Source organism: Pungitius pungitius, chromosome 19, assembly GCF_949316345.1.
Source record: "Pungitius pungitius chromosome 19, fPunPun2.1, whole genome shotgun sequence".
In the NCBI taxonomy this organism is placed as follows: domain Eukaryota; kingdom Metazoa; phylum Chordata; class Actinopteri; order Perciformes; family Gasterosteidae; genus Pungitius; species Pungitius pungitius.
In genome coordinates, this window is record NC_084918.1 from 14,452,315 (window position 1) to 14,476,640 (window position 24,326).

General features: G+C 43.3%; 1 protein-coding gene across 1 annotated transcript; it reads right to left on the reverse strand.

Annotated features, from left to right (window-relative positions):
- Nucleotides 1-1,849: 1,849 nt before the first annotated feature.
- Nucleotides 1,850-23,849, reverse strand: LOC134107472 (B-cell receptor CD22). The gene is made up of 7 exons (XM_062559177.1): nt 23,808-23,849; nt 19,772-19,847; nt 18,272-18,577; nt 17,918-18,178; nt 3,374-3,455; nt 2,661-2,697; nt 1,850-2,146 (listed from the first exon to the last, which is right to left on the reverse strand). The coding sequence occupies exons 2-7, from the start codon at nt 19,833-19,835 to the stop codon at nt 2,105-2,107; spliced, it is 792 nt and encodes a 263-aa protein (XP_062415161.1). The 5' UTR covers nt 19,836-19,847; nt 23,808-23,849; the 3' UTR covers nt 1,850-2,104.
- Nucleotides 23,850-24,326: the final 477 nt, after the last annotated feature.

Sequence of the window (24,326 nt, forward strand, 5' to 3'; positions counted from 1 at the left end):
ACCAACAGCAGAGAGCTTCTGTTTTTCACCAGTTGAGTTGATTAAAACATCTGTTCCAGATGAATCAGGAGTAATTAGAGTAAATGAGTAATTAGGATGCTTTAGAACAGCTTTGCCTATTTGGAATGGTATAGAACTTTGGACTACCCCATATACTGCGACAGTTTGCAAAGGCTATGAATAATTTTGGACATGCCACTTTTTGTTAAAATGTAAATAAAAGCTGAGAATTTTTTTTTCCCACAATGATGCTTCTTGTACATCGTCTTATTATCTTTTGGGAGAAGCCTGTGTTATTTCCGGTTCAAAAAAAACTTGCTGGTTGAATAAAAGTAACTTTAAGTCAGAATTTGCCAGGGGTATGAATAATTTCGGGCTGGACTGTATATGATAACCTTTAATTCCTCCACATCTTGTTGCACTTATCTCTTTGTAATCATCCCAATTCGCTCCTTCCAACATCCAGGAATTTTCTCTCCCTTCTCATAATACATTGTTTTCCCAACTTTAGTCACTACGAGGTAATGGTCTCTGCCCATTGTCCTATGTTTTAGCACATAGCTCCATGTGCTTACACCTGCTAAATCACTACTTACAAATGTAGGTCAAGTGCTGCCTCCTGTATTTTGATTACTATTATCATGTGTTACTTCCACATTATTAATACACACCAAACCGTGATCATCTATAAATTCTTCTACCCCAACACCACTTGCGTTTGTGCTCTTGCTCCCCCATAATGAATTATGTGAGTTGGAATCCTCACACCATATTACATTGTTTTGTACTGCTCCCCCTGCATCCTCTAATATATCTTTACATAACTTCCCACATGGATTATAAAAGTTAATTATATCTATATCACCTCTTTCTGTCTACGCCTTAACCACAGTTGATTAACTCATTTCATTCTGTATGAATGTTGCCACTCCTCCACCAAAAAAGTCATTCTTTTTACTAGCAGTGTTTCCTCCTTCAGTTTGTCGCATCCTTCACATTTTGCCAGATTTTCGCTCAGTTTTATTTTCTCTTGTTACTCGTTGCTCTCCACTGCAATTGCAGCATTTCAGTTACGTCCTCCGATACATTTACTGGGATCCCTGAGACGACTCCCCTGATTAGTTATTTTAGCCATGGAACATTGCACTTTCCTGCTATTTATTGTATTCATCCTCATTGCTCTCCCTTGTTGTCCTCCATCAGAGATGGGGACTCGAGTTTGAGACTCGGACTCGAGTGCGACTCGAGTCGCACACACGCTGACTTCAGACTCGACTTCGGACTCGTCCTCGAAAGACTTCAGACTCGACTCGGACTCGAGCTTTGGGACTCGTGAGCATCTCTGTCCTCCATCACTGCACATAATCACCAATGACCCATTTCTCAACTCTATATTTCTCCAATTTACTTATGAATAGATCTAGTGATCCGGATTGGATGTGCAAGCGGTTAATCCCTGTCGAAGGGGTCACACTATGTCAAGAGGCTTATCCTGGATTACTTTATTCTACTTTAGTGCAATACCCCCCAGAAGTTGTAGTTTAGTCAAAAGAAATCGTTTTGTCAAACTGTCCTAAGTGCCTTCTGAATCTGACAAATTAAGGCAGTGCTCTAGGAGTGCAGTCGAGGGAAATAAAGGACCCACATTAAAAATAAATGCATCTTAGTGTCCTTTCTGATAATTTTAATCAAGCTACATGTATTACACATAACTCACCAGACATGATAACTGTGACACAGGTGAACTTATTCTACACATTATATAAGTTACACACAGATACATATAAATGGTGTGTGTGTAGCTGCTCAACGACAGAATGAATCACAACACTTTCTGCTTAATGAAACACATCATTTTTATTCATTTACACGCTTTACATTCAATTATCACAAGATCAAATATCGGAGAATGTTTTTATTGATGACTAAGACACACAGAAAAATGTTAACATTATTCCCCATTCATCTTTAAAGAATGGAACACCATTAAGTGTTAAGAGAAAAGCTACACACATTGTTGTAAGAAGTGCACTAAGACTAATGAATACAGAAAAGATGGTACAGCTTCATAGCTTCCTCTTCCTCTTCTGGCTCATGACGGATGTTACTCCACCACCATGTTAACGTAGTCGATTTCTACCTCGTCCTGCAGTGGAAAGAGTTTTAGTTTCTATAGAGATGAAAACAGATGCAGCTTGTCTTTGTGTTACAGAAAAAAATTGGGAGCAATGTAGCACCTAAAGTAGGCCCCGGAGAACAGGTTAAACCGCTCACACACACACACACTAATACAATAATATTCACCATATCATCTTCATGAAGTGATAAAATGTCAGTGTTGTGTTTACAGCTTAATACACTGGCCCTCAATAATATGTTCTAACTATGTCGCGTTTTAATAGTTCTTAAACTCTTCGTTTTTGTAGGTTGTCATTTTGGATATTTTGTTTTCATGGATGAATAAATGGAAGCACTTGAAGAAGCTTTTATGGCACACAGCTTAGCAAAGACAGCACCCAGCAGACACAGAGCATCATCAGCATTCATTTGGAGGAGACTCTGCTCTTTAAACACCACCATTGAAGGATTATTCCTGTGTGAATGTTGTAAACCAAACAAGGGCATGATCATAAAATATCTCTCCTCTTCTGATATCTTACCTCCTGTGGTTTGGTGGAGCGTCTTGATTTCAACCAGCTGGAAGGAAAAAGAAGGAATGATTTAGTTAGTGTGACGATCAGGACTGAGACTCCGGTGCAGAGGAAAAATTTATTTGTTGTTTATTAGTATTGTAAGAGCCTTTTTTTTTTTTTGTTCTGTTACCCCCCCCACCACTTGGGGGCGTAATGCCGCTGTCAATAAGGCCATAAGGTCGATAAAATCAGCAGCATTACAGGAACAGGTGTTTTTTTATTGTGAGGAGCAAACCGTTTTCACCCTGTAAGGATGTGAAAAAAGGTGAATGGGTTGTTTAACGGTGAATGAAAGCAAAGTGATCTGTCTTCTATATATATTTGGAGAAGAAATCCATTGGCATCAAAGAGGTGGCCTTCTTTTGATGGTCAAAAAGGGGCACTACAAGTAGAATCATTGATTAGTCTTCACTTTTCTTAAAGAAAACTTAGGGCAACTTTTCACCTCATTTTGATGCACTATTAGGAGATGATGATGTAATACACTATGAGCCTTTCAAATGTCAGTGAGTGACTAGGAATGAGTTTCTATGTTTGACCTTCTACATACTTGTACAATTATCTATAATTCTTATTCTTATTATTAACATTATGAAAATTGATAATGAATTGCATTACAACATTGATAATGACACAAACTGGTGTGTATCTGCACACAATCGTAGAAAAGGTTTTCTCACCACTCAAAGATGACCAAAGTAGTGACCAGCAGAATGATTCCCAGGACCTTGACTATGAAATGATCACCAACCAGTAGATCACCTGCAACACAACGGCATGGCCACCTTTAAGATGTTATCACTCAAATCATAATTCCTGCAGTGACCTTCAAATACCAACAGAGGTCCTGTCGATAGCTGAATGTGCAGCTTATTGCTGCATCCACAATAACACCATCTGCCTCCATCACTGCTGGTACCTTCACAGCCTTGAAGACTTGGATCATGATGATGAGAAAAGATCAGGGGTCTCTTTGTTAAAGCAGTGTGAAGGATCCCCTCTAAATATGTGCACACGTTCAAAGGAGGAATTACATCCAGATGTATAAAGCATTGTGTCGTCATGGAGCCATTTCCTTTTAATAAATCCCAAATGAACCCGTGAAGGTGCGCGGCTGAACAAAATGCTTCATCCTCATAGAGAAACAAATGTAATACAGTTCTAGGTTTACCTCCTATAGTCAGATGGATCTCTGAGGATGTTTGATCACCAAGTTGATTGGTGGCCACACAGTAATAAACTCCTCCATCAGTGACTATAAAGCTGTAAAAGGCTCCTTCAGATACTTTGATTGGTCCATCTCTGCTGGTCTTGAACCAGGTGAAGTTCACATGAGGCTTGGCTCTGCTGGAGCAGGTCAGGATCACCCAGCTACCTGCTGACACCAGACCTGATGGACTGATGGACGCTGAGGTGTCCTTGGGAGCATCTGAGGAAAATGTGACATTAAACTTGATGCAGCTGACATTGTGTGAACACATGAATCATGGTATGCTGACAGGATCAAAGAACAAACACTCACATGAAACACTGAGAGTCTTTGTCTCCTCTGACGTCTTCACACCTTTTCCTTCATTCACAGGATATCTGGCAGAACAGGTGATGATGAATCCATCATGTTCATGTGACAGAGTGATGTTTTTCTGGATTTTAGTTGTGAAGGTTCCATCTGTGTTTTCCTCCATCATGTTGTGAGAGTCTGGTTGGAGGTTCCAGGTGAGTTGAGAAGGGGAGTGTGGACAGGGAGTGGAAGCTGAGCAGCTTATAGAGACAGACTCCTTCTCCTTCAGATCACCTGGGATCTCAATGCTGGGCTTTGGAGGAGAATCTGTGGTTTCAAGTCAAATACAGATTGACGTGGACATTCTCATCGGATTATTAATGGAAAGAAACAAGGAAATCCATTCGAGTGAACATTTCTTTACCTCGTTGGTGTCTATAAATATTTGTTTTTACATCATCAGTTAGCTTCTACTTGTTTCGTTTTCATATTCGAAATAATAACATCATATTTTTCATGAAAAACAAGTGTCTCTTACCTTTAACTGTTATTTGAAGAGAATCACAAACAGCTGTTGCTAGAAATGGTCGGTTCTCAACCCTTAAGTAGTATTTGCCTGTGTATGTTGTGTATAAACTAGAAAATAAAGTGGTGCAGTTTTTCTGTCTCAGGTCTCCTGTAAAACTCATCGGATATGTGGAAACTGTCCCACTACTGTTGAACACCACCTCACTTTTTTTTTGGCCAATTTTAGGGCCATTTTTAATCCACACTCCAAAGATTGTTGTTGTGCTTTTGAATTCTGATCCTGATTTAACTCTGAAGTTACATGGAATTTGCAAACAAGATCCAGTCAGTGCTTTCATCTCTTTTGGTGCAGTCATCAATAGATCTGAACCCCATTCACAAGCAGCAAAAGCACCTGTGAAACAAATTGATTAACAGTAGTGTTTAAAATGTGTAAAAACACAACAATAACATGAACACAAAGAGAAATCTACTTCAGCAGTAATGTTTAGCGTTGTGTGTTCTTTTTTTCCCTGAACAGTTTGTGTTGATTCATCTTTTTGGTTTTACAACTATCCCCCACAAGGCCGAGCCCAGTGGGACCAAACCCGTCTCTGTCTCCAAATAACTACGTCAGTTTTGTCTCTGTGATGAAAGAGCTCAGGAGGAAAACACACATTGTAACATTCACATGAATTTAGGTTGAAATGATATTTTCCAAACAGTAAATGATTGAAGTGAAATACAAGTGAGTGAACATAAAGCTCACCTGAGAGGAAGAAGACACTCTGCAACACGATGGCTGTCACCATCCTAACAGACTGGTCTGCCATGACACTCACCACCTGATTCACAAACACAACATCAGTGTTCTAGGAAGCGTTCAACATGCTGTGTACAACCACAAGCTCCTGTGTGTGAAGAGACCACAGCTCACAAGTCTGGGAATGAGGACTCATACACAGACCTGTTGAATGAGGACCTGTTCGCCGCAACATTCGCTCACTCTCTCCCTCCTCTCTGGCCTCTGTTCTATCGGCTCTCCCCTCAACTGACTCTCACTCTTACATCCCAACGCTATCGCAGAGACTCTCCTGAACTCTCTGTCATCCTCTCGACTCTCTGTCCTTTTACAACACGGCGGGCTGAGAGCAAATTCCCTCCAGCTCCGTGTCTGCCGTGAGCGCCACTCTGCGAGCATCAGAAAGGAAATGGCGTGAATAAAAACAAACTGATGACCTGCATGCGTTTCAGTCTCTTCTCTCCTTTTTTTTTGCCTCTATCTCTGCTGCCAAAAGTTCTTTCTACCAATCCAGAGTCGAGTCTTCATTTTCTAACCCTAAAAAACTCTTTTCAATCTTCTCCAACCTCCTAGAACCCACCAGTCCTCCTCTTCCCTCCACCCTTCTTCCAAGAAACTTTGTCAGCTTACCAAAAAAGTAGCAGCTCATCCAGAAAAAAATAAGTGTGTGTTTTAATGATGAACTCAACAGCAATGACCATCAGAATCTCCGCACGATGCATTTTAATGACATTTAAATGTAAATCTAACTGGTGTAAAAGGTGTTTGGCTGTTGATAGATATTATATTTCATGTCATACTTGCTTTTCATGGGTTTTGGTTATGTAGTACTGTCACGGTTTGGTCTCTCTTCCTGTTTTAGTTTGAAGTTTCATGTTCCTTGTGGTCCTGGATTAACTTCACTTCCTGCCTTGTCCTGTGATTGCCTGAGTGTTTCCACCTGTGTCCAATCACCTGCACCTCCCTTGTGTATTTAAGCCCCGTGTGCCTTTTGTCCCTTGTCGCGTCATTGTCAATGTTACCAGTCATTGTTGGTGCGCGTCCGTCTGCTTTGATTTTTGGAATAAAGAGCACTTGTTTTGGAAGACCCTGCGCTTGAGTTCTGCCTCTTTCCGCCTGCACCAGCACCCTGACTCTGACAGAAGGACGCGACCAAGAAAGGACTCAGCAGGGTTTTACCCAAGGGAAGAGTATTTGGGAACTCGCCTTGCGCTCGGGGGCTCACGCAGCGTGCAGCAGGCTGCCCGGCGCAACACCAACGCCGGCTTGCCAGCGGACTCCTGGAGCGACTTGGGGCCCGACCACATTGATTTAAGGAGCCCTTTCTTCCAGTGGAAGACGAACGTCGTTGGCCCCAGGAGCTACCAGGAGGAATGCTTCGAGCTCCAGGATCTCCTCAATCCGAGGAGAAGGAGCACGGGAGGGAGGAGACGACGAGCCCCCCCAGTCCCGGCACCTGACTCAGCCCCAAGACTCCAGTCTCCGCCCGCCCCGGCCCCAAGACTCCAGTCTCCGCCCGCCCCGGCCCCAAGACTCCAGTCTCCGCCCGCCCCGGCCCCAAGACTCCAGTCTCCGCCCGCCCCGGCCCCCAGACTCCAGTCTCCGCCCGCCCCGGCCCCCAGACTCCAGTCTCCGCCCGCCCCGGCCCCCAGACTCCAGTCTCCGCCCGCCCCGGCCCCCAGACTCCAGTCTCCGCCCGCCCCGGCCCCCAGACTCCAGTCTCCGCCCGCCCCGGCCCCAAGACTCCAGTCTCCGCCCGCCCCGGCCCCAAGACTCCAGTCTCCGCCCGCCCCGGCCCCAAGACTCCAGTCTCCGCCCGCCCCGGCCCCAAGACTCCAGTCTCCGCCCGCCCCGGCCCCAAGACTCCAGTCTCCGCCCGCCCCGGCCCCAAGACTCCAGTCTCCGCCCGCCCCGGCCCCAAGACTCCCGTCTCCGCCCGCCCCGGCCCCAAGACTCCCGTCTCCGCCCGCCCCGGCCCCAAGACTCCCGTCTCCGCCCGCCCCGGCCCCAAGACTCCCGTCTCCGCCCGCCCCGGCCCCAAGACTCCCGTCTCCGCCCGCCCCGGCCCCAAGACTCACGTCTCCGCCCCGTTTGGTTTAATTTGAGTTTTGCTCGCCGCAGTGTGTGTTTGTGTGATTGGGGTGATCCTTCCCTGAGACCCCACACCCCATTGGCCCTGTCCCTCCACCGGTAAGGCCTCAGCACTTACTTTTCATATTGCGTAGGTCTGGTATTTTAAATGGTATTTTATATTTGATGTTTTAGTAATTGTATTAAATAAAATCATCGTAACAGAACTACGTCTCTGCCTTCATGCATGAATCGAACCTGTGTGCTTTCTGTATTTTGGTGATTTAACTATCGTAAAATCCTATTCTCGGGGTGAAGTTCCCCGGGTGGCGTTGCCGGAGTCATCAGTGTTGAGCGGGCCAAAAAGGCGCTCCACACCAAAAGAGTTTCACTTGCCACATACACATCTGGGTGGCAAAATTATCTTTTAGCTTTAATTAAATGTTTAATACTAAAATACTTAAACACATCAATTGTTAAATTGTGATTAAATTTTTACTCCTGATTGGGGACATCACCTTTTCTAAAAGAACTGGAAGAAAAACTTCTCTAAAATAGAAAGTTGCAGCGGAGACCAATGTGCTTCAACGTTATTTTAAACCGTTAAAAAGGAAGCTAAGAAAAAGGAAAACTGTTTTATGGCTTACATTTAACACGTCACACAAGAGGACCAACCACCGTATAGGGGGGAATTTAAAGTGAAAGAGTAAATACACCCAAAAATAGATTTGCTGCATTATGACACTACATAAACATGACGTGTGTTTTCGTAGCTTGTGCCATGATAGTTTGTAACTTGCAAAATCATTTTGTTAAAGCTTACTTTCTTGCGGCCAAGACACAAGTTGTATTTGTGTCATTACAACACAAATAAAAACCTTCATATGCAGAAAGAAATGACTACTTTATCTTTGATTTAGCTGTAAGGATTTAAAAGCAGATCCATCTATGACATAAATATAAAGAATGCAACATGAAGAAATCAGCAATCCATGTGTAGAAAAAAAAGTCATTTATAGATCAAAAATCCCTCCACACCAATTAAATGACATTACCAAAGAACACGAGAAGGATTTCCTTGTTACAATAAGAGAATATCTGTAAAATAAAAACGCCCTGTGACTGGCATTTAAAATCCAATATAAATTTATGTAAACAGGAATTAAAAGTTGCCAACAGCCACCTAGTTTGGGGAGTCTAGGTCTCCATAAAAAGAGGTTCTTTTGTACCGGGGGGAGAACATGGATTACCCCAATAGTCAAAACATTTCCTCTTTCATAGTTTCTACTTCCTCTTCATCTCAAATATCTATTAAAATGCATACAAATTCTCTCTGCATTGATTGAACAGAAAATCAATAAAGATTTGGTCAATAATTAAAATGAAATCTTTTGTAACTTGATGACATTTCAATAAAAAGACAGTTTTCTACCTTTTGCAATGTGCTACTAAAACTATGTATTGAAGGTGACATCAACTTACATTGAGTGTTTCTTCTTCAGTGCAGTCTGCTGTCTGACGAGTTCAATGCAGAAGTCACACGTCTTTGAACCAAGACTCTCTGAGAGGAAGGAGGAGCTGGGAGGTGGATCGAAGTATCACTGCTGCTGTTCCAGCAAATGGCTAAAGAATATAACTAATTCATTATAATTGGATTGTACTAAAACCACTACAAAATGAAAAAATTCCACAAGGTGCATTAATTCACCATCCAATAATTCTGCTGGAGCAGGTCAGGTTCACCCAGCTACCTGCTGACCCCCGACCTGATGGACTGATGGACACTGAGGTGTCCTTGGGAGCATCTGAGGAAAATGTGACATTAAAACTTGCAACTGACACATTTTAGTTGTGAAGGTTCGATCTGTGTTTTCCTCCATCATGTTGTGAGAGTCTGGTTGGAGGTTCCAGGTGAGATCCAGTCAGTGCTTCCATCTCTTTTAGTGCAGTAATAAATAGATCTGCATCACAAGCAGCAAAAGCACCCGTGAAACAAACCAATGACTAACACTATATATAATAATTCAGTATAAGGAGAGCGTTGATGAACCACACTACTTTATATACAACACACTTGATAACACTAGAAAGTTAGCAGCAGCCTTTTATCAATAAGTATCACCACCTGCAGTCAGGACATGACCAGATGGAACAAGTAAATCTTCCTGCTTTCGTCTCACAGTTCACACTGTAAATGATCAAAGTGACGTCTACAAATAAAAGGGACTGAACCAGCAGCTCACCTGAAACTGAGTAGACACTCAGGAACAGGCTGGCTGTCTCCATTCTCACAGATTGGACCTCCATGACACTCAACATCTGGATTTACAGACAATAGTGCATTTAGTAGTATTCATAATGCAGATTTGGATAAAACTTTGGGTTCTTTTGAAGAAAATTCACTATTTATATCCACATATTAACATGCTGTGTATTTGTTGTGTTTCTTTTAAGATCATTTCGAGACACACATCCCTACTCAATATATGAACCTTGACTTCTGTCCCGCAAAAACAAATAAAAAAACACCTAATTGGGCCAGTTTTTAATGCACTTTATAAAACAGAGGCCTTCAGATCAAAGAGAAGTGCTACAATTGAGGAACTTTCAGAAATGTGTTTGAGCAAGATAACAAACTCCATATTCAATTTTGCAAATGAACTGTTAGATGTCACGTGATCTGAACTTCTCAGAAAAGCAAGCAGTCACATACTTACTGCTCATATCCGGCTTTCATTTTATTATTACCAAAACGGGAGTTAAGCACTCCGTACTGACGTGGGTCTGCAGACATTGTTGACTATGCTGTTTGATTTGTTTCCTTCATCCTGAGACTTAAGCAGAGTTTAGTTGTAAATAATGTACCTCCTCAAGAAGCTCACTGTCACTGGTTTAGTGAGAAGGAAAAGAGATGACATTAAGGGGTCCTGTTATATAAGTTATTTAGGTTTCACATGTCCTAAAATAGACGTAGTCTGTCTGATCACAGGACAGAATATTGACTATTGAATACTGAAAGATGACCAAAATACTGACGAGCATTATGATTCCCACAACTTTCTCGAAGACTTGAGCACCAACTCGTTCATACTGTTGATCACCTGCAACACAACAGCATGGTCACCTTCTACTTAAGGGAACATTTTATGACTTTAAAACATCACAAACCGATATGTCTGCTGCTGGTACCTTCAAACTACCCAAAATAATAGAATAACATTAATGTTATGATCCTGTACATGATATTACTAATTGCGTCTCTAATACAACATCCTCTACAATACTACATTGTCTCATTCCTCCCACAGGTTGTCTCACAACGTCTATTGGTAGACATCGAAATAAACCAGCAAGCATTTTTTGGTTAAAAAAACGTTTAAAACAGCCTGAGGTTCCCCTTGGCCTCCCCACCTGCAGCACCGACGTCAGGAACGGAGCGGACAGGGTGCCACAAAGGAAGAGAGATGCCCAGAGGCAGACGGGAATACCTGTGGGAAACATAGCAGGAATTCCTACGACCTCAGTCGAGAGACCGGACCTTAAAGGGCGAGCCCCCTCAAGGGCCACGCCCATAGCTTCCAAAACTCAGGGCGGGGGTGAACTATGGACCCTGACGCCTGAGACAGCAGGTCTGACCTGATGGGGATCTCCACCGGGGGCCTTGAGGAGCAACATTAGGTCCGCAAACTCGGGCCGGCCAGAACGGGGCTACTAATAGTAGGCTGACGCCGTCCTGACGGACCCTATCCAGAACCCCTGGGAGAAGACAACCGGGGGGTAAGCGTACAGGCGCATGCTTCTTGGCCATGCCTGTACCAAAGCATCCAATCCGAGTGGGGCGGGGTGCGTGAGGGAGAACCACAGAGGACAATGAGTTGTCCGTCCGGACAAGCGCATGCTGGTCCGTCAGGGCTGGACGGAAGTGTTTCAGAGCCTGAAACACCACCAGCATCTCCAGCTGGTTTATGTGCCAGGACTGGATATGATGCTGCCACACCCCCGAGGCTGAGTGACCACACATGATCGCACCCCAGCCCGTGAGGGACGCATCTGTCGTGAGGATGACCCGACGACAGATCGCCCCTAAAACGGGCCCTTGGGCTAGAAACCCAGGGTGCCTCCATATGACCAGGGCCCTTAAACAGCGCCGAGTGACTTTGATCAGACGGTGCTGGTTTCCCCTCGGGGAGAACCCCTTGGTCTTGAGCCACTACTGCAACGGTCTCAAGTGTAGCAGGCCGCAAGAGATCACATTGGATGCCGCTGCCAGGAGACCTAGCAGTCTCTGAAACTGTTTCACAGTGAGTGGCTGGCCTAGCCTAGCCTGCTGAACTGCAGAGGATCGAAACTACTCGAGCGGGAGACAGGTGTGCCCGTATCGTGGTCGAATCCCAAATAACGCCCAGGAAGGTGGTCCTACGTGCTGGGGACAGCACGCTTTTCCTGGTGTTGAGTCTCAGCCCCAGACGGTTGATGTGAGCGAGCACAACATCACGGTATTGGGCAGCCAGGCGCTCGGAGGGCGCTAAAATCAACCAGTCGTCCAAGAAGTTCAAAATATGGATGCCCTGGAGAAGCAATGGCGCCAGAGCTGCATCCACGCATTTCGTGAACGTACGGGGCGAGAGGGCTAGGTTGAAAGGAAGGACCTTGTATTTGTAAGCTTTATCCACAAAAGCGAACCTACGGAACTTCCTGTGTCGAGGGAGGATGGGACTATGAAAGTAAGCGTCCTGGAGATCTACCGTGACAACCAGTCCTCGGACCTGATTTGTGCCACGATCTGTTTGAGAGTGAGCATCTTGAAGCTTAACTTCGCAACAGCGCGGTTCAAACGGCGGAGATCAAGAATCGGACGCAAACCCCCATCCTTCTTTGGAACGAGGAAGTACCGGCTGTAATAGCCTGACTCTCTGTCTGGGGGGAGAACTCGTTCCACGGCTCCCTTCCGCAGCAGGGTCTGTACTTCTTGCTCCAACACCAGAGCCTGCTGGGGGTCTACAACGGTGGGTAGTACGCCCCGAAATCGAGGCGCCCGCCACCTAAACTGGATGGCGTAGCCGACATCGATTGTGTGCAAGACTCATTGAGATACGTTGGGGAGGGCTCGCCACTCATCCAAAAGGTTTCTCAGGGGCTCCGGCCCCTCGGGGCTGGTCTCTGGAAGTCTCGGGTCTACAGACACCGCGCCCTGTAACAGCGTACTGGCAGGGAAGCGCTGATGTAGTAGAGCCGGAACCCTTCTCAGAGGGGGCGAACAGCCCTCGGGCTCACGCTCGCTGGACCCGGTCGTGCCCCGAAGCGGCGGCGGGGACAACGGGCCGACTCCCGGAGAGTACTGGGGGGAAGGGAGCACCAAAAAGTGTGGCACCCTACCACTTCTGGTGGGGGTTACTCTCGGGCCCTAACCCTTCCGGTGTCAGGGCCTATTGGACAAAGTCCTCTCCGCGGCAGCCGTCCTCAGACCAGTCCGGCCGCGAGAGAACCTCGTCCGAGTGTGCCGTGCTGCTGCTCAGCCTCGACAAGGGGGTGTTCGCAGGAAGAAATCGAGCGCCTCCACCTGCCACCTCTCCGCGTGGAGTTTATCCGCCACGGCCCCAATGGCAACCCAGCTCTGCGGGAAGGTAAGAACCGCTCCTGCAGACGGCTGCTGCTTACCCGCCGGCCAGCTGATATGAAATCTGTCAGCGGCTCGGTGAGGAAAACAGCAGTTCTTTTGCGGCAGCGGGGGAATGAGTCGCCTCGGATGTAAGCCTCCGCTGCCTCTACGCTTACCACGTCCAGCTCCTCGGAACCGGAAGAACGTGAGAGCGGCGTCTCGTCCGGGGTGGAGGAAGCCGCGGAGCGTGCCTCCGACGCCGGAAACAAGCGCCTGGATCCCGCGGTGAAGGGCCGGGAAAAGGCCTCATCCGTCCCAGAATCCTCCGCGAGATCCATTTGTCATCCCCAAGAAGACATCCGGCGCTCTGCCTCGGCACGAGCTGGACCGGAGCCGTGGGGAACACGCCTCATCGAGCCTAAGCAGACAACACACAGGTCGTGTGAGTCGCTGCCCGTAATAAACCGGGTGCAAGGGGGAACACATTGGACAAACCGCTCAGCCATTTCTAAGTGGAAAAACTTCACACGCACTAGATGAAGGCACAGAGATGAATGGTCCTGCCCTTCAAGTCCCTTATAGCGCCCTGGTCCGGCGTCCCCGCCTATGGCGTACCAGCTCGCCATTGGTTAGATTTCACAAATGCTTCATGCTTCATTCTTTACGCAGCTCGAATTCCCTGAGAGGGAAACGAAGATGTTTTGTGAATTGAGTTTGTGGGTGTGCTAATTGTGTGTCTTAAAAAAGAACATCAATTGTGCTTAAGCAATTGAGAAACTTAAATTATTGTCTTGTCATTTCAGAACCTACAATTATGTTTTGAAATGTTCTTTAAGATTATCCCAAATATGAAACCATGTTCTCTACAAGCGAGATAGTTATCCAGATAATCATATAAATATGTTCTTAAAATACTAAATTATATATTGTGCCTTTGTAAATTATATATATTTTTTCTTTCTTTAATGCAATATCCTATACAATCCTACATTGTCTCATCCCTTGTTCATCCCTCGTTTCCTAATAAATGTATTTTATTGCACTGTTATTTCATAGGTGAGAACTCTGCAGAGATGACTAAACAACTTTCCTGTTCTAGAAAGTTCTCAGAATTTACTGAGTGTGAGATACTCCCCACTTCTCCTTATTCATCTGTTAGAGCGACAGAGTCGCAACACTAACTTGTGAAAACATGAAAAACAACTAACTGCATCAACAAGAGGCAGATACTTTTCATCCTGTACTGAATAAAATGTCCTCCTGAGGATGATTGTTAATGCATTATTAACTGGTAAACACCACTCATGTAGATTCATATTTATTTCAATAATTGTCAATAATTCATCTTGAGGAGAGTTTTAACAAAATCTGCATTATGACACATAACACTACTCGGTACACTGTTGTGTCTGTAAATGCAGATGTTGAGTGTCATGAAGGTCCAGTCTGTGAAAACAGGGACTGTTCCTGAGTGTCTATTTTTCATACAGAATTATTCCATATAATGTTAATTATTGGTTTGTTTCACATGTGCTTCTGTTGCTTGTTTTATGGATTCAGTTATATTTATTACTGCATAAAAAGAGATAGAAGCAGTAACGGGATCTTGTTTGCTAGTTTTGTGTAACTTTAAACGTTAAATCAGCATTATTAATTAGAATGAAAACCAAAACAAGAAGCTTACTTTTAATGTGAATATAAATATCTACAGAAACCAGAAATGTTTTATTTTGTACTGAATAAAATGTCCTCCTGAGGATGATTATTAATGCATTATTAACTAGTAAACACTAATCATGTGGATTCATATTTATTTCAATAATTGTCTTGTTTTGTCATTTCAGAAACAACTGTTAGGACATGAACTGTTTGCTGTGTAAGAGTGTGTGTGTGTGTGTGTGTGTGTGTGGGTGTGAACATGGTCACAAAAAATGCATTGTCCAGCAGATTATATTAATAGTATAAGGATAACAAAACATTGTTCTTGTATGAACAGTTGTTCAGCTGAACTAATAATTGAACACAACCTCTCATCGTGTTGCAGCTTCCTCCTACGTCACCTGTAGCTCTACGTTAACGTTAATACTCTTTATTTAGTTGGTGTTGCTCATGTCGAATAGTTACTTCCCCAAAAGAATAGAGGTGTCTTGGGTTGTCTACTTCCCCTCTTTAAATTTTCCCTGCGTCGCTCAATCTTCTGCTTCTTCTTTGCAGATGGAGTCCTCTACGGTGGCCCTGAAATGCAAAGCAACATTACAAAGAATGAAACACTTTTACAAAGCTCGAGACATAAACAAATTAATTCCCCCTAGGGTTAGGGTTAACCCTAACCCCCCTAACCCTATTCAATTCAATTCATTTTATTTTGTATAGCCCAAAATCGCAAATTACAAAAATTGCCTCAGAGGGCTTTACAGTCTGTACACATGCAACATCCTCTGTCCCGAGACCCTCACATCTGCACAGGAAAAACTCCCCGAAAAAACCCTTCAATGGGGAAAAAAGGGAAGAAACCTTAGGGAGAACGTCAGAGGAGGGATCCCTCTCCCGGGATGGACAGACCGCAATGGATGTCATGTGTACAGAATCAACAATGTAAAAAACTGTTGGATACCAGAGCAATTCCATCCATAGAGACTGTATCACGTGACAGCTGACTTCGAAGGCGCTCTGGGCATGTCATGATAACTTCAGTTTTTTCCGAGTTTAACACCAGGAAGTTTCGCCCGACTTTCAGTCGGCTCAGGCCCTAATAATAATAAGAAGAATTCTTCGAAACTCAATAGGGCTTCGCCCGACTTTCAGTCGGCTCAGGCCCTAAAAAAGAAAAACCACACACCAACTATTGACAGCAAGGTGCACTACAGAAAAAGGAATGGAACCCCCACCACCGGGATCAGCCAGTCACTCTTGCCAGTAGCACCAGCAGCTCGTGTTCATCAAAACAAAAAGCAACCATTAGGAGCGCAATATCGGGCCAAGACACACACGATCTCACGATTTAACTGCAAATCAGAGGGAGCAGAGACATCTATAAAACAGCTGTACAGATGAGACAGCTTACCATAGGAATTGAATGCTACGCATAGGGAGCTATGCACCGGCTTGAAGGCCACACTCTCCCACCTCCAACCTCAGTCGATGACGTGGAATGGAGGGACACCACACACGCTCCGTGCAGCACATGGGAAGCCACACACACACACACACACACACAATGCGGCAGCTACGCTCCCTCGGCCGCAACCTTTTACCAGACAACTGGCTGGCTATCGCAAACAGAAGGCGCATCAGCTATCACCAACCAGCTATCCATGCCTAACTATAACCAACATTGCCAGAAACTTACCTAAAAGTCTAAAACCGCCACAACCTGACCAGTTCAGCCTCACTGGACCCTGCAACAGCCAGACCAAACTCGACCTGACAGCCACACTGCCTGATGCCACAGTTTACCCCCACAAAGAGGTAGGAAGACACACCTGAAGCTCATACATATAATCTCAGCGGCCCCGCTGTAAGTACAGTTATCAAGTGGGAATTGTTATGCATAATTCATGCTTCCACTTCTGTAATGTTTGTGACATAAGTTTTAAATGAATGCAACTGAGATTAAGTTGTTTATGTGTTTTTATCACCTTGAAATTAAATATCTGATGAAATGCAGAAAATCAATGTCTTTTGAAGAAGAAAAATAGTACAATAAAATGTGGTTCATGCAAAAGATGTAAAGTTATCAAAGCTTAATGAATGAGATTTGAAGAAGCCTTCTAAAAATACAAAGAAAAAACTTAATTCCAGAAACACAAAACAATTTAAAAACCGTTTAATAAAACATGATGAATATATGTATATGATACATGGACAGCACCGTCATGGGACTTTTATTTGTACTGATCTGATAAACATAAACCTCAGGGTGTCAAAAGTATAATGAATGGCTAAAACCGAGCTGCAAGATGTGAAGTTTACCTTTAATTAATTGTGAGCAGTGAAGATTACATTCTCGTGATTCCTTTTCTACACAAACTGACAAATGAAGCTTTTATGAAAATATTTTTAAAAAGCATGTTAAGAATGAAACCCAAATGTGACGTCAAGAAAAGGCTCATTTTTTCTTCACTTGAGCGTAGAGATCCTCTGGGACGTCAGCCCACCGTGTGACGTTGTCTGCTGCCTGGGACACTTTGACCTGCGCATACAGCGTGTCCTGCTGCTGTCCACTGTCCTGCTCAGAGACAGAGGACGGTCCAGGTCCGAGCCTCGAGAAGTTAATCTCTCCATAGTGGACGCCTTCTTCTTCTGTTGTCACTGTCTCTCCAACAGTCTGATTCTGCATAAAAGAATAAATGAAGCAAACAGGAAGTGATTGTGAAAGCTGTATGCTTCCAAATAATTACAAAACCACACAAGTTGTCTGGTGTGTTCTCACCTGACTCTGACGTGCAGTTGGATGTGGTGACTTCAAACGCCTGCAAGACAAAACGTTGGGTCAAATACACAGAGGACCAAAAAAAGACCACATTTCATTGGAGACACATTCTTTAATTCTTTAATTCTGCTACTGACCAAACAAAGACAACCAGGCCGATGAGCACGATGATCCCAATGATTCCTCCAAGAACTGAACCCAATAGTAGATAAAGAACTTTACAAGACAAGAGGAAAAAAACAACAGAAGTGACTCAATGAAGACACTGTGGGAATGTAACAATATTTATTGCTGAAGTTCCTTTATTAGTTACCTGTAATACTCAGATGGATCTCTGAGGATGTTTGATTACCAAGCTGATTGGTGGCCACACAGTAATAAACTCCTCCATCAGTGACTATGAAGCTGTAAAAGGCTCCTTCAGATACTTTGATTGGTCCATCTCTGTAGGTCTTGAACCAGGTGAAGCGGCTCACAGGAGGCTTGGCTCTGCTGGAGCAGGTCAGGATCACCCAGCTACCTGCTGACACCAGACCTGATGGACGGATGGACACTGAGGTGTTCTTGGGAGCATCTGAGGAAAATGTGACATTAAACTTGATGCAGCTGACATTGTGTGAACACATGAATCATGGTATGCTGACAGGATCAAAGAACAAACACTCACATGAAACACTGAGAGTCTTTGTCTCCTCTGACGTCTTCACACCTTTTCCTTCATTCACAGGATATCTGGCAGAACAGGTGATGATGAATCCATCATGTTCATGTGACAGAGTGATGCTCTTCTGGATTTTAGTTGTGAAGGTTCCATCTGTGTTTTCCTCCGTCATGTTGTGAGAGTCTGGTTGGAGGTTCCAGGTGAGTTGAGGAGGAGAGTGTGGACAGGGAGTGGAAGCTGAGCAGCTTATAGAGACAGACTCCTTCTCCTTCAGATCACCTGGGATCTCAATGCTGGGCTTTGGAGGAGAATCTGTGGTTTCAAGTCAAATACAGATTGTACACTGAAAAAAGAGCAACATGACTTGAGTCTAAAGTCTGTGATAAAATTACACTTCTATAGTTACACTTTTTTTACTTCACTATCAGATGTTGGATTAGGAATCTTTGTTCATGAAATAATGTGTTTGTTTTGGGGCATCTAGTTATTTTCAAAGGTTTCTGAATAAAAGCACATTCATCAAATTTTCCCCTCTGAACTTGTCACATGGCTTCATTTAATAAATTACCAGCTCATGACCCCTTTAGATTTAACTTCTCTATAGTAGAAAAATCTTTCTCATGGGATTAGTAATAGTGGTAAACTCATATCTAGGAAGTGTAAACATTTCAATCTCTGGTTGGTGTCTGTTAAAATGTATATTCACAATTAAAAGTTAGAATAAAATAGAAACGAGTAGAAGCAAAGTAAAAACATCTCAGAATGTTTCATGAAAAACAAAACTTTCTCACCTTTAACTGTTATTTGAAGAGAATCACAAACAGCTGTTGCTAGAAATGGTTGGTTCTCAACCCTTAAGTAGTATCTGCCTGTGTATGTTGTCTTTAAACTAGAAAACAAAGTGGTGCAGTTTTTCTGTCTCAGGTCTCCTGTAAAACTCATCGGATATGTGGAAACTGTCCCACTACTAATGAAAATCACCTCACTGTCAAATCTGCCAACGTAAGGACTATTTTTAATCCACACTCCAAAGGTTGTTGTTGCGCTGTTGAATCTCCATCCTGATTTAACTCTGAAGTTACATGGAATTTGCAAACAAGATCCAGTCAGTGCTTCCATCTCTTTTGGTGCAGTAAAGAATAGAACTGAAGAGTCATAACAAGACACAGAATCACCTGTGAAACAAACCAATGATTAACAGTGGTGATTAAAATGTGTAAAAACACAACAATAACATGAACACAAAGAGAAATCTACTTCAGCAGTAATGTTTAGCGTTGATTGAGTAACAGTTTGTGTTGATTCATCTTTTTGGTTTTACAACTATCCCCCACAAGGCCGAGCCCAGTGGGACCAAACCCGTCTCTGTCTCCAAATAACTACGTCAGTTTTGTCTCCGTGATGAAAGAGCTCAGGAGGAAAACACACATTGTAACATTCACATGAATTTAGGTTGAAATGATATTTTCCAAGCAGTAAATGATTGAAGTGAAATATAAAGCTGACCTGAGAGGAAGAAGACACTCTGCAACACGATGGCTGTCACCATCCTAACAGACTGGTCTGCCATGACACTCACCACCTGATTCACAAACACAACATCAGTGTTCTAGGAAGCGTTCAACATGCTGTGTACAACCACAAGCTCCTGTGTGTGAAGAGACCACAGCTCACAAGTCTGGGAATGAGTACGACTCTGAGTGTTGGATGAGAATCAAACTATGAATGTCTCCCTCTTACCAAAGAAGCCACATCCATAACAGAGGGACAATTAGATCAAGTGCAGCTCTTTGTTTGTCCATGTTTTCAGTCAGCGCGGCAATTAGAACGCGAAAGCACCCCCCCCTCTCGATTTGGGTCGCGGCATGTCATTAAGGGGTGATGGTGGGTTCCGGAGCCAGACCAGTTGAGAACCCCTGCTATAAGCCACCGTCAACAGCCACAGTTATGACGAAAATCCACAAGCTCTAAGAAAACGAAAAAGTAAAAAGGAAAGCGGTCTTGGCTTAAGTAAATCATATCGCCCTGACAGGAGACCATTGGACATCAGTGAGTAACAACAATTTACCTCGGAGTAACTGCACATTTCATCAGTGACACGTGGGAACGGAAGTCTTTTGCGCTGACTATATCCCAGTGAGCACAAGACGTTATTTCAACGCTGAAATATGGTTGAAATCGGGTTGAAATGAGGTCTGAACGTCTTTTCTACCGGCAAAAAAGTGCGTGAAACATCAACGTGCTAGAAACGGGTAAATTTATTGATTATGTGTCATGTTGTAACGTAAGGTTGAAAGAGAGACGATAATATCATTAAGATTATGATAATAATGAATGAAGTGGTCGGCGAAATTTGGTCTACGCAAAGACGTGATTTCAACGCATTTAAGATTGTTCTTAAAACGTCATGAAGATGGAAATACAGAGTGTGTGTCTGTTACGTCTCCACCCCGGCTCGGGAGAGCAGGTGGGGGGTGACAATATGCTTTAAGGACAAAATAATGCGGGCCGTTTCAAACATTAGTTGAAAAAACCTAACTCTGATCACATCTGTAACGCGCATGCGCAAGTTCTTGCAGAGCTTCCACCGGGTGCAGCGCGAGGTGAAGTGTGTCCGGGAGCAGAGCGACGTGAACGGGCTGATACAACCACGGCTACCGGCCCCAATACTCTGTAAGTACGTGCGTGTTTGAATGAAGAACACCTGGAACTATAACCAGTTATTTTACTGCTGCCCACTCGATACGGGAAGGACTGTTATTTTGGTAAGCTAGTTAGCGTTCAGTTAGCGTAGTTAGCGTCAGCGCAGATAGTTTGCTAGTTAGCATGCTAGCTTGGAGCATGCTAGCTTGGAGCATGCTAGCGTTCAACAAGAACTGGACCAAAAGTAAACATCAGAGTGTTTTCCGTGTGTTTAGTGTTGTTAATGCGTTAGGTTGTTGCTGTACACAAATTATATTATTGCCGTTCCAATTTCATGTAGAAAATACACGTTTTTAAAGTAGGGCTGTCAAATGATTAAAAATTTTAATCAAATTAATCAGAATTTTCAGTGGATTAATCATGATTAATCACACCTGAATCCTAACCATTTTTTCTTTCTGAAATGCATACTAAAGATAAATAACAGGACACAGATACATAATTATCATTATTATTTTTTTACATAAATACATGTTATTGATATTTGATTTTTTAATTCATTTCAGAAAATAATCAAAGCAATGTTATTTGATAAGTTACAGACTGATTTCCCTGCATGGCTCTAGAAGGGTCTCGAGCCTCTGCAGTTTATCCCACTCTGGCGCAAACGACTTGCTGAACCTGACGGCCTGACATATGCCTGCAGGTGGCAGTAATGTGTTGTATAGGATGAAGTGCATTCCCTAGAGGAAGAGGCACTTTACTGACCTGAATAATTTGTCACACTGCGCATGCGTGAAATGCGTCGAAAAAATTGACGTAATTAACAACCATCAGCTAATTAACGCCGTTAACGGGCTATTTTTGACAGGCCTATTTTAAAGCAATGCGGCCTAAACACAGTTCGCAGCTGAATTCAACAAGTTGTGGCCTGTAAACAAGCTAGCCAACACATCGTAAGTTACTGCATGCTTAAAGCAACATTGTAAAGTATGGTACTGTGTAATATACCTGGAAATGTTACTCCAGAAATGCCATAAATTGTTTATGTCATAAGTAAACATCTATCTATAAATAAGGGTTCTCAAAAACCTGCTGATGTTATAATTATTAAACTATTTTATTACTGTCATAAACCCAAATTACACACTTTGCCTTTTCCCCAAAGTCTTTGTTCTTCCCTCCTCACAGGTTCCTGTGGGTGGAGGTTACATCTGATGGAGTTTGTCCCGCCTTACACCTGGCGTACTACTCTGAATATTTGAATAATTTCTGTCGTAGGAATTAAACGTGCTGTACATCTTTAAGTTGTTCTCTCTGTACACACCTACTCCTCCGCTGTTCACCCTTAGGTTTTGTCCAGTTGAAGGGAGTTTTATCTGTGCCGATGTGATGGTTTTGGGACAGGATGCTGCATGTTTAGACTGTAAAGCTCCTTCAGGCTTATTTTTCATTTTGGGTTGAACAAAATAAAATGAATTGAATTGAATTAACATGTTGACTAGAGGCACCTGCAACTGAGGGGTGTTCTGCGCATTCTGAATCATTGAGTGACGATGAGGGAGACGGAGCTGATTTCAGGTATACGATCCGGATTCAAGTGACTCAGAGCCAGATCTTGTTACAGAATCTGAAAATGAAGTGCCAATGATTCAGAAAAATGGTTTACAAACACAAAACTGGTTCATGTTGTTGCTCCACTTATAATTTCATAGTTAATTTTCAAAAAATATAATTTATTTTTGTATTCTGTTTCGTATTGGAAAAGTGTTTAATTTGTATTTATTAATATCAATATAACACTAATCAAATTGTGTTGTCCTTGTTAAGGGCTGTTGACATGATTGACAACTGTCAACAGCTGACCGTGTGTAACTTGTACTTTTCCAGCGAGCAATTTTGCCGTTGAAAAGACGTTGATAATTGGTTTAAAAGTGAAAGTTGTTTCAACGTCTATTCGTAGAGCCGACAACCATTGGGACTGACAGTGCGCGCAACATGGTTGCCGCAATTAGACTTGAAACGCTATGAACACATTAACTGTCGCTCACATGGTGCAGAGAAGTGTCGCAGTGAGTCTTGCTGACAGCGGCTTTGTAAATGCTTTGGCCAACGCTCGCAAAGTTGTCAGTCATTTTAAGCACAGCCCAGCAAATGCTGCGGAGCTTCAAGCACAACAAGACAGCCTGGGAAAGAAGCAAGAGCCACTGATCCAGGATGTTCCAACACGTTAGAAGTCCACGCTTGAAATGGTCAAGCGCGTGAGCAGAAATAAAGAGGCCGTCATCGCAGCCCTGGACCATCAGGAGCACAAACTCGCTTTGCCGACCGCAGCAGAGTGGGATAAACTGCAGAGGCTGGAGACCCTTCTAGAGCCATGCAGGTAAATCACTCTGTAACTTATCAAATAACATTGCTTTGATTATTTTCTGGAATTAATTAAACCAAGTCAAATATCAACGAATGTATGTATGTAAAAATAATGATAATAATAATGATAATTATGTATCTGTCCTGTTATTTATCTTTTGCATGCATTTCAGAAAGAAAAAATGGTTGGGATTCAGGTGTAATTGCAAATAGTGATTAATCCTGATTAATCCACTGAAAATTCTGATTAATTTGATTCAAATTGTTAATCATTTGACAGCCTTAATTTAAACTTAAAATAAACAATTTAACCCGATAGTCAAATTATTTCCTCTTTCATAGTTTCTACTTCCCCTTCATCTCAAATATTTATCTTGCAAATTCTCTGCATTTATACAACAGGCCATCAGTAAGATTGTTGGTGAATAATTGAAACAAATGTCGTAACTTGATATTTCAATAAAGTTAGACAGTTTTCTTCTTTTTGCTGTGCTACTAAAATGACGTATTGAAGGTGACATTAACTTACATTGAGAGTGTTTCTTCTTCAGTGCAGTCTGCTGTCTGACGAGTTCAATGAAGTCACAGCCCTTTGAACCAAGACGCTGTGTGAGAGGAAGGAGGAGGAACTGGGAGGTGGATCAAAGTATCACTGCTGGTGTAATGAAAAACTGAATTCACACACTTAACTGAAGAAATGGATTTTGATTACCAAGTTGATTGGTGGCCACACAGTAATAAACTCCTGTATGAGTAACATTATTGCTGTAAAAGTCTCCTCCAGATACATTGACTCTTTCATCTCTGATAATCAAAAGCTCTTTCATAGTGCTCATTTAGGGAGGCACTGTCTTGTCCTGGTTGAGGACTGCAGGTCAGAGGTCAAAGCTGAAAGTGCCATCCAGGCAGACACAGATCTGATGAGAGTTAGAGACACACCAAGCATTATACAACACTCACGCGTTGTTCGTTATGTTTATATTAATGTTAGGAGACCACACATTGGATGTGATTGGATCTTGTGTTGTGGCGACAGAACCTGCTCCTC

Coding starts and splice junctions, on each gene's coding strand:
- LOC134107472 (XM_062559177.1), bottom strand. CDS start 19,835: ATGGCAGACCAGTCTGTTAGGATGGTGACAGCCATCGTGTTGCAGAGT. Junction 2,698..3,373: donor ACTTTGGTCATCTTTGAGTG/GTGAGAAAACCT, acceptor TTTTCCTTCCAG/CTGGTTGAAATCAAGACGCT. Junction 2,147..2,660: donor GCTCCACCAAACCACAGGAG/GTAAGATATCAG, acceptor TTTCCACTGCAG/GACGAGGTAGAAATCGACTA.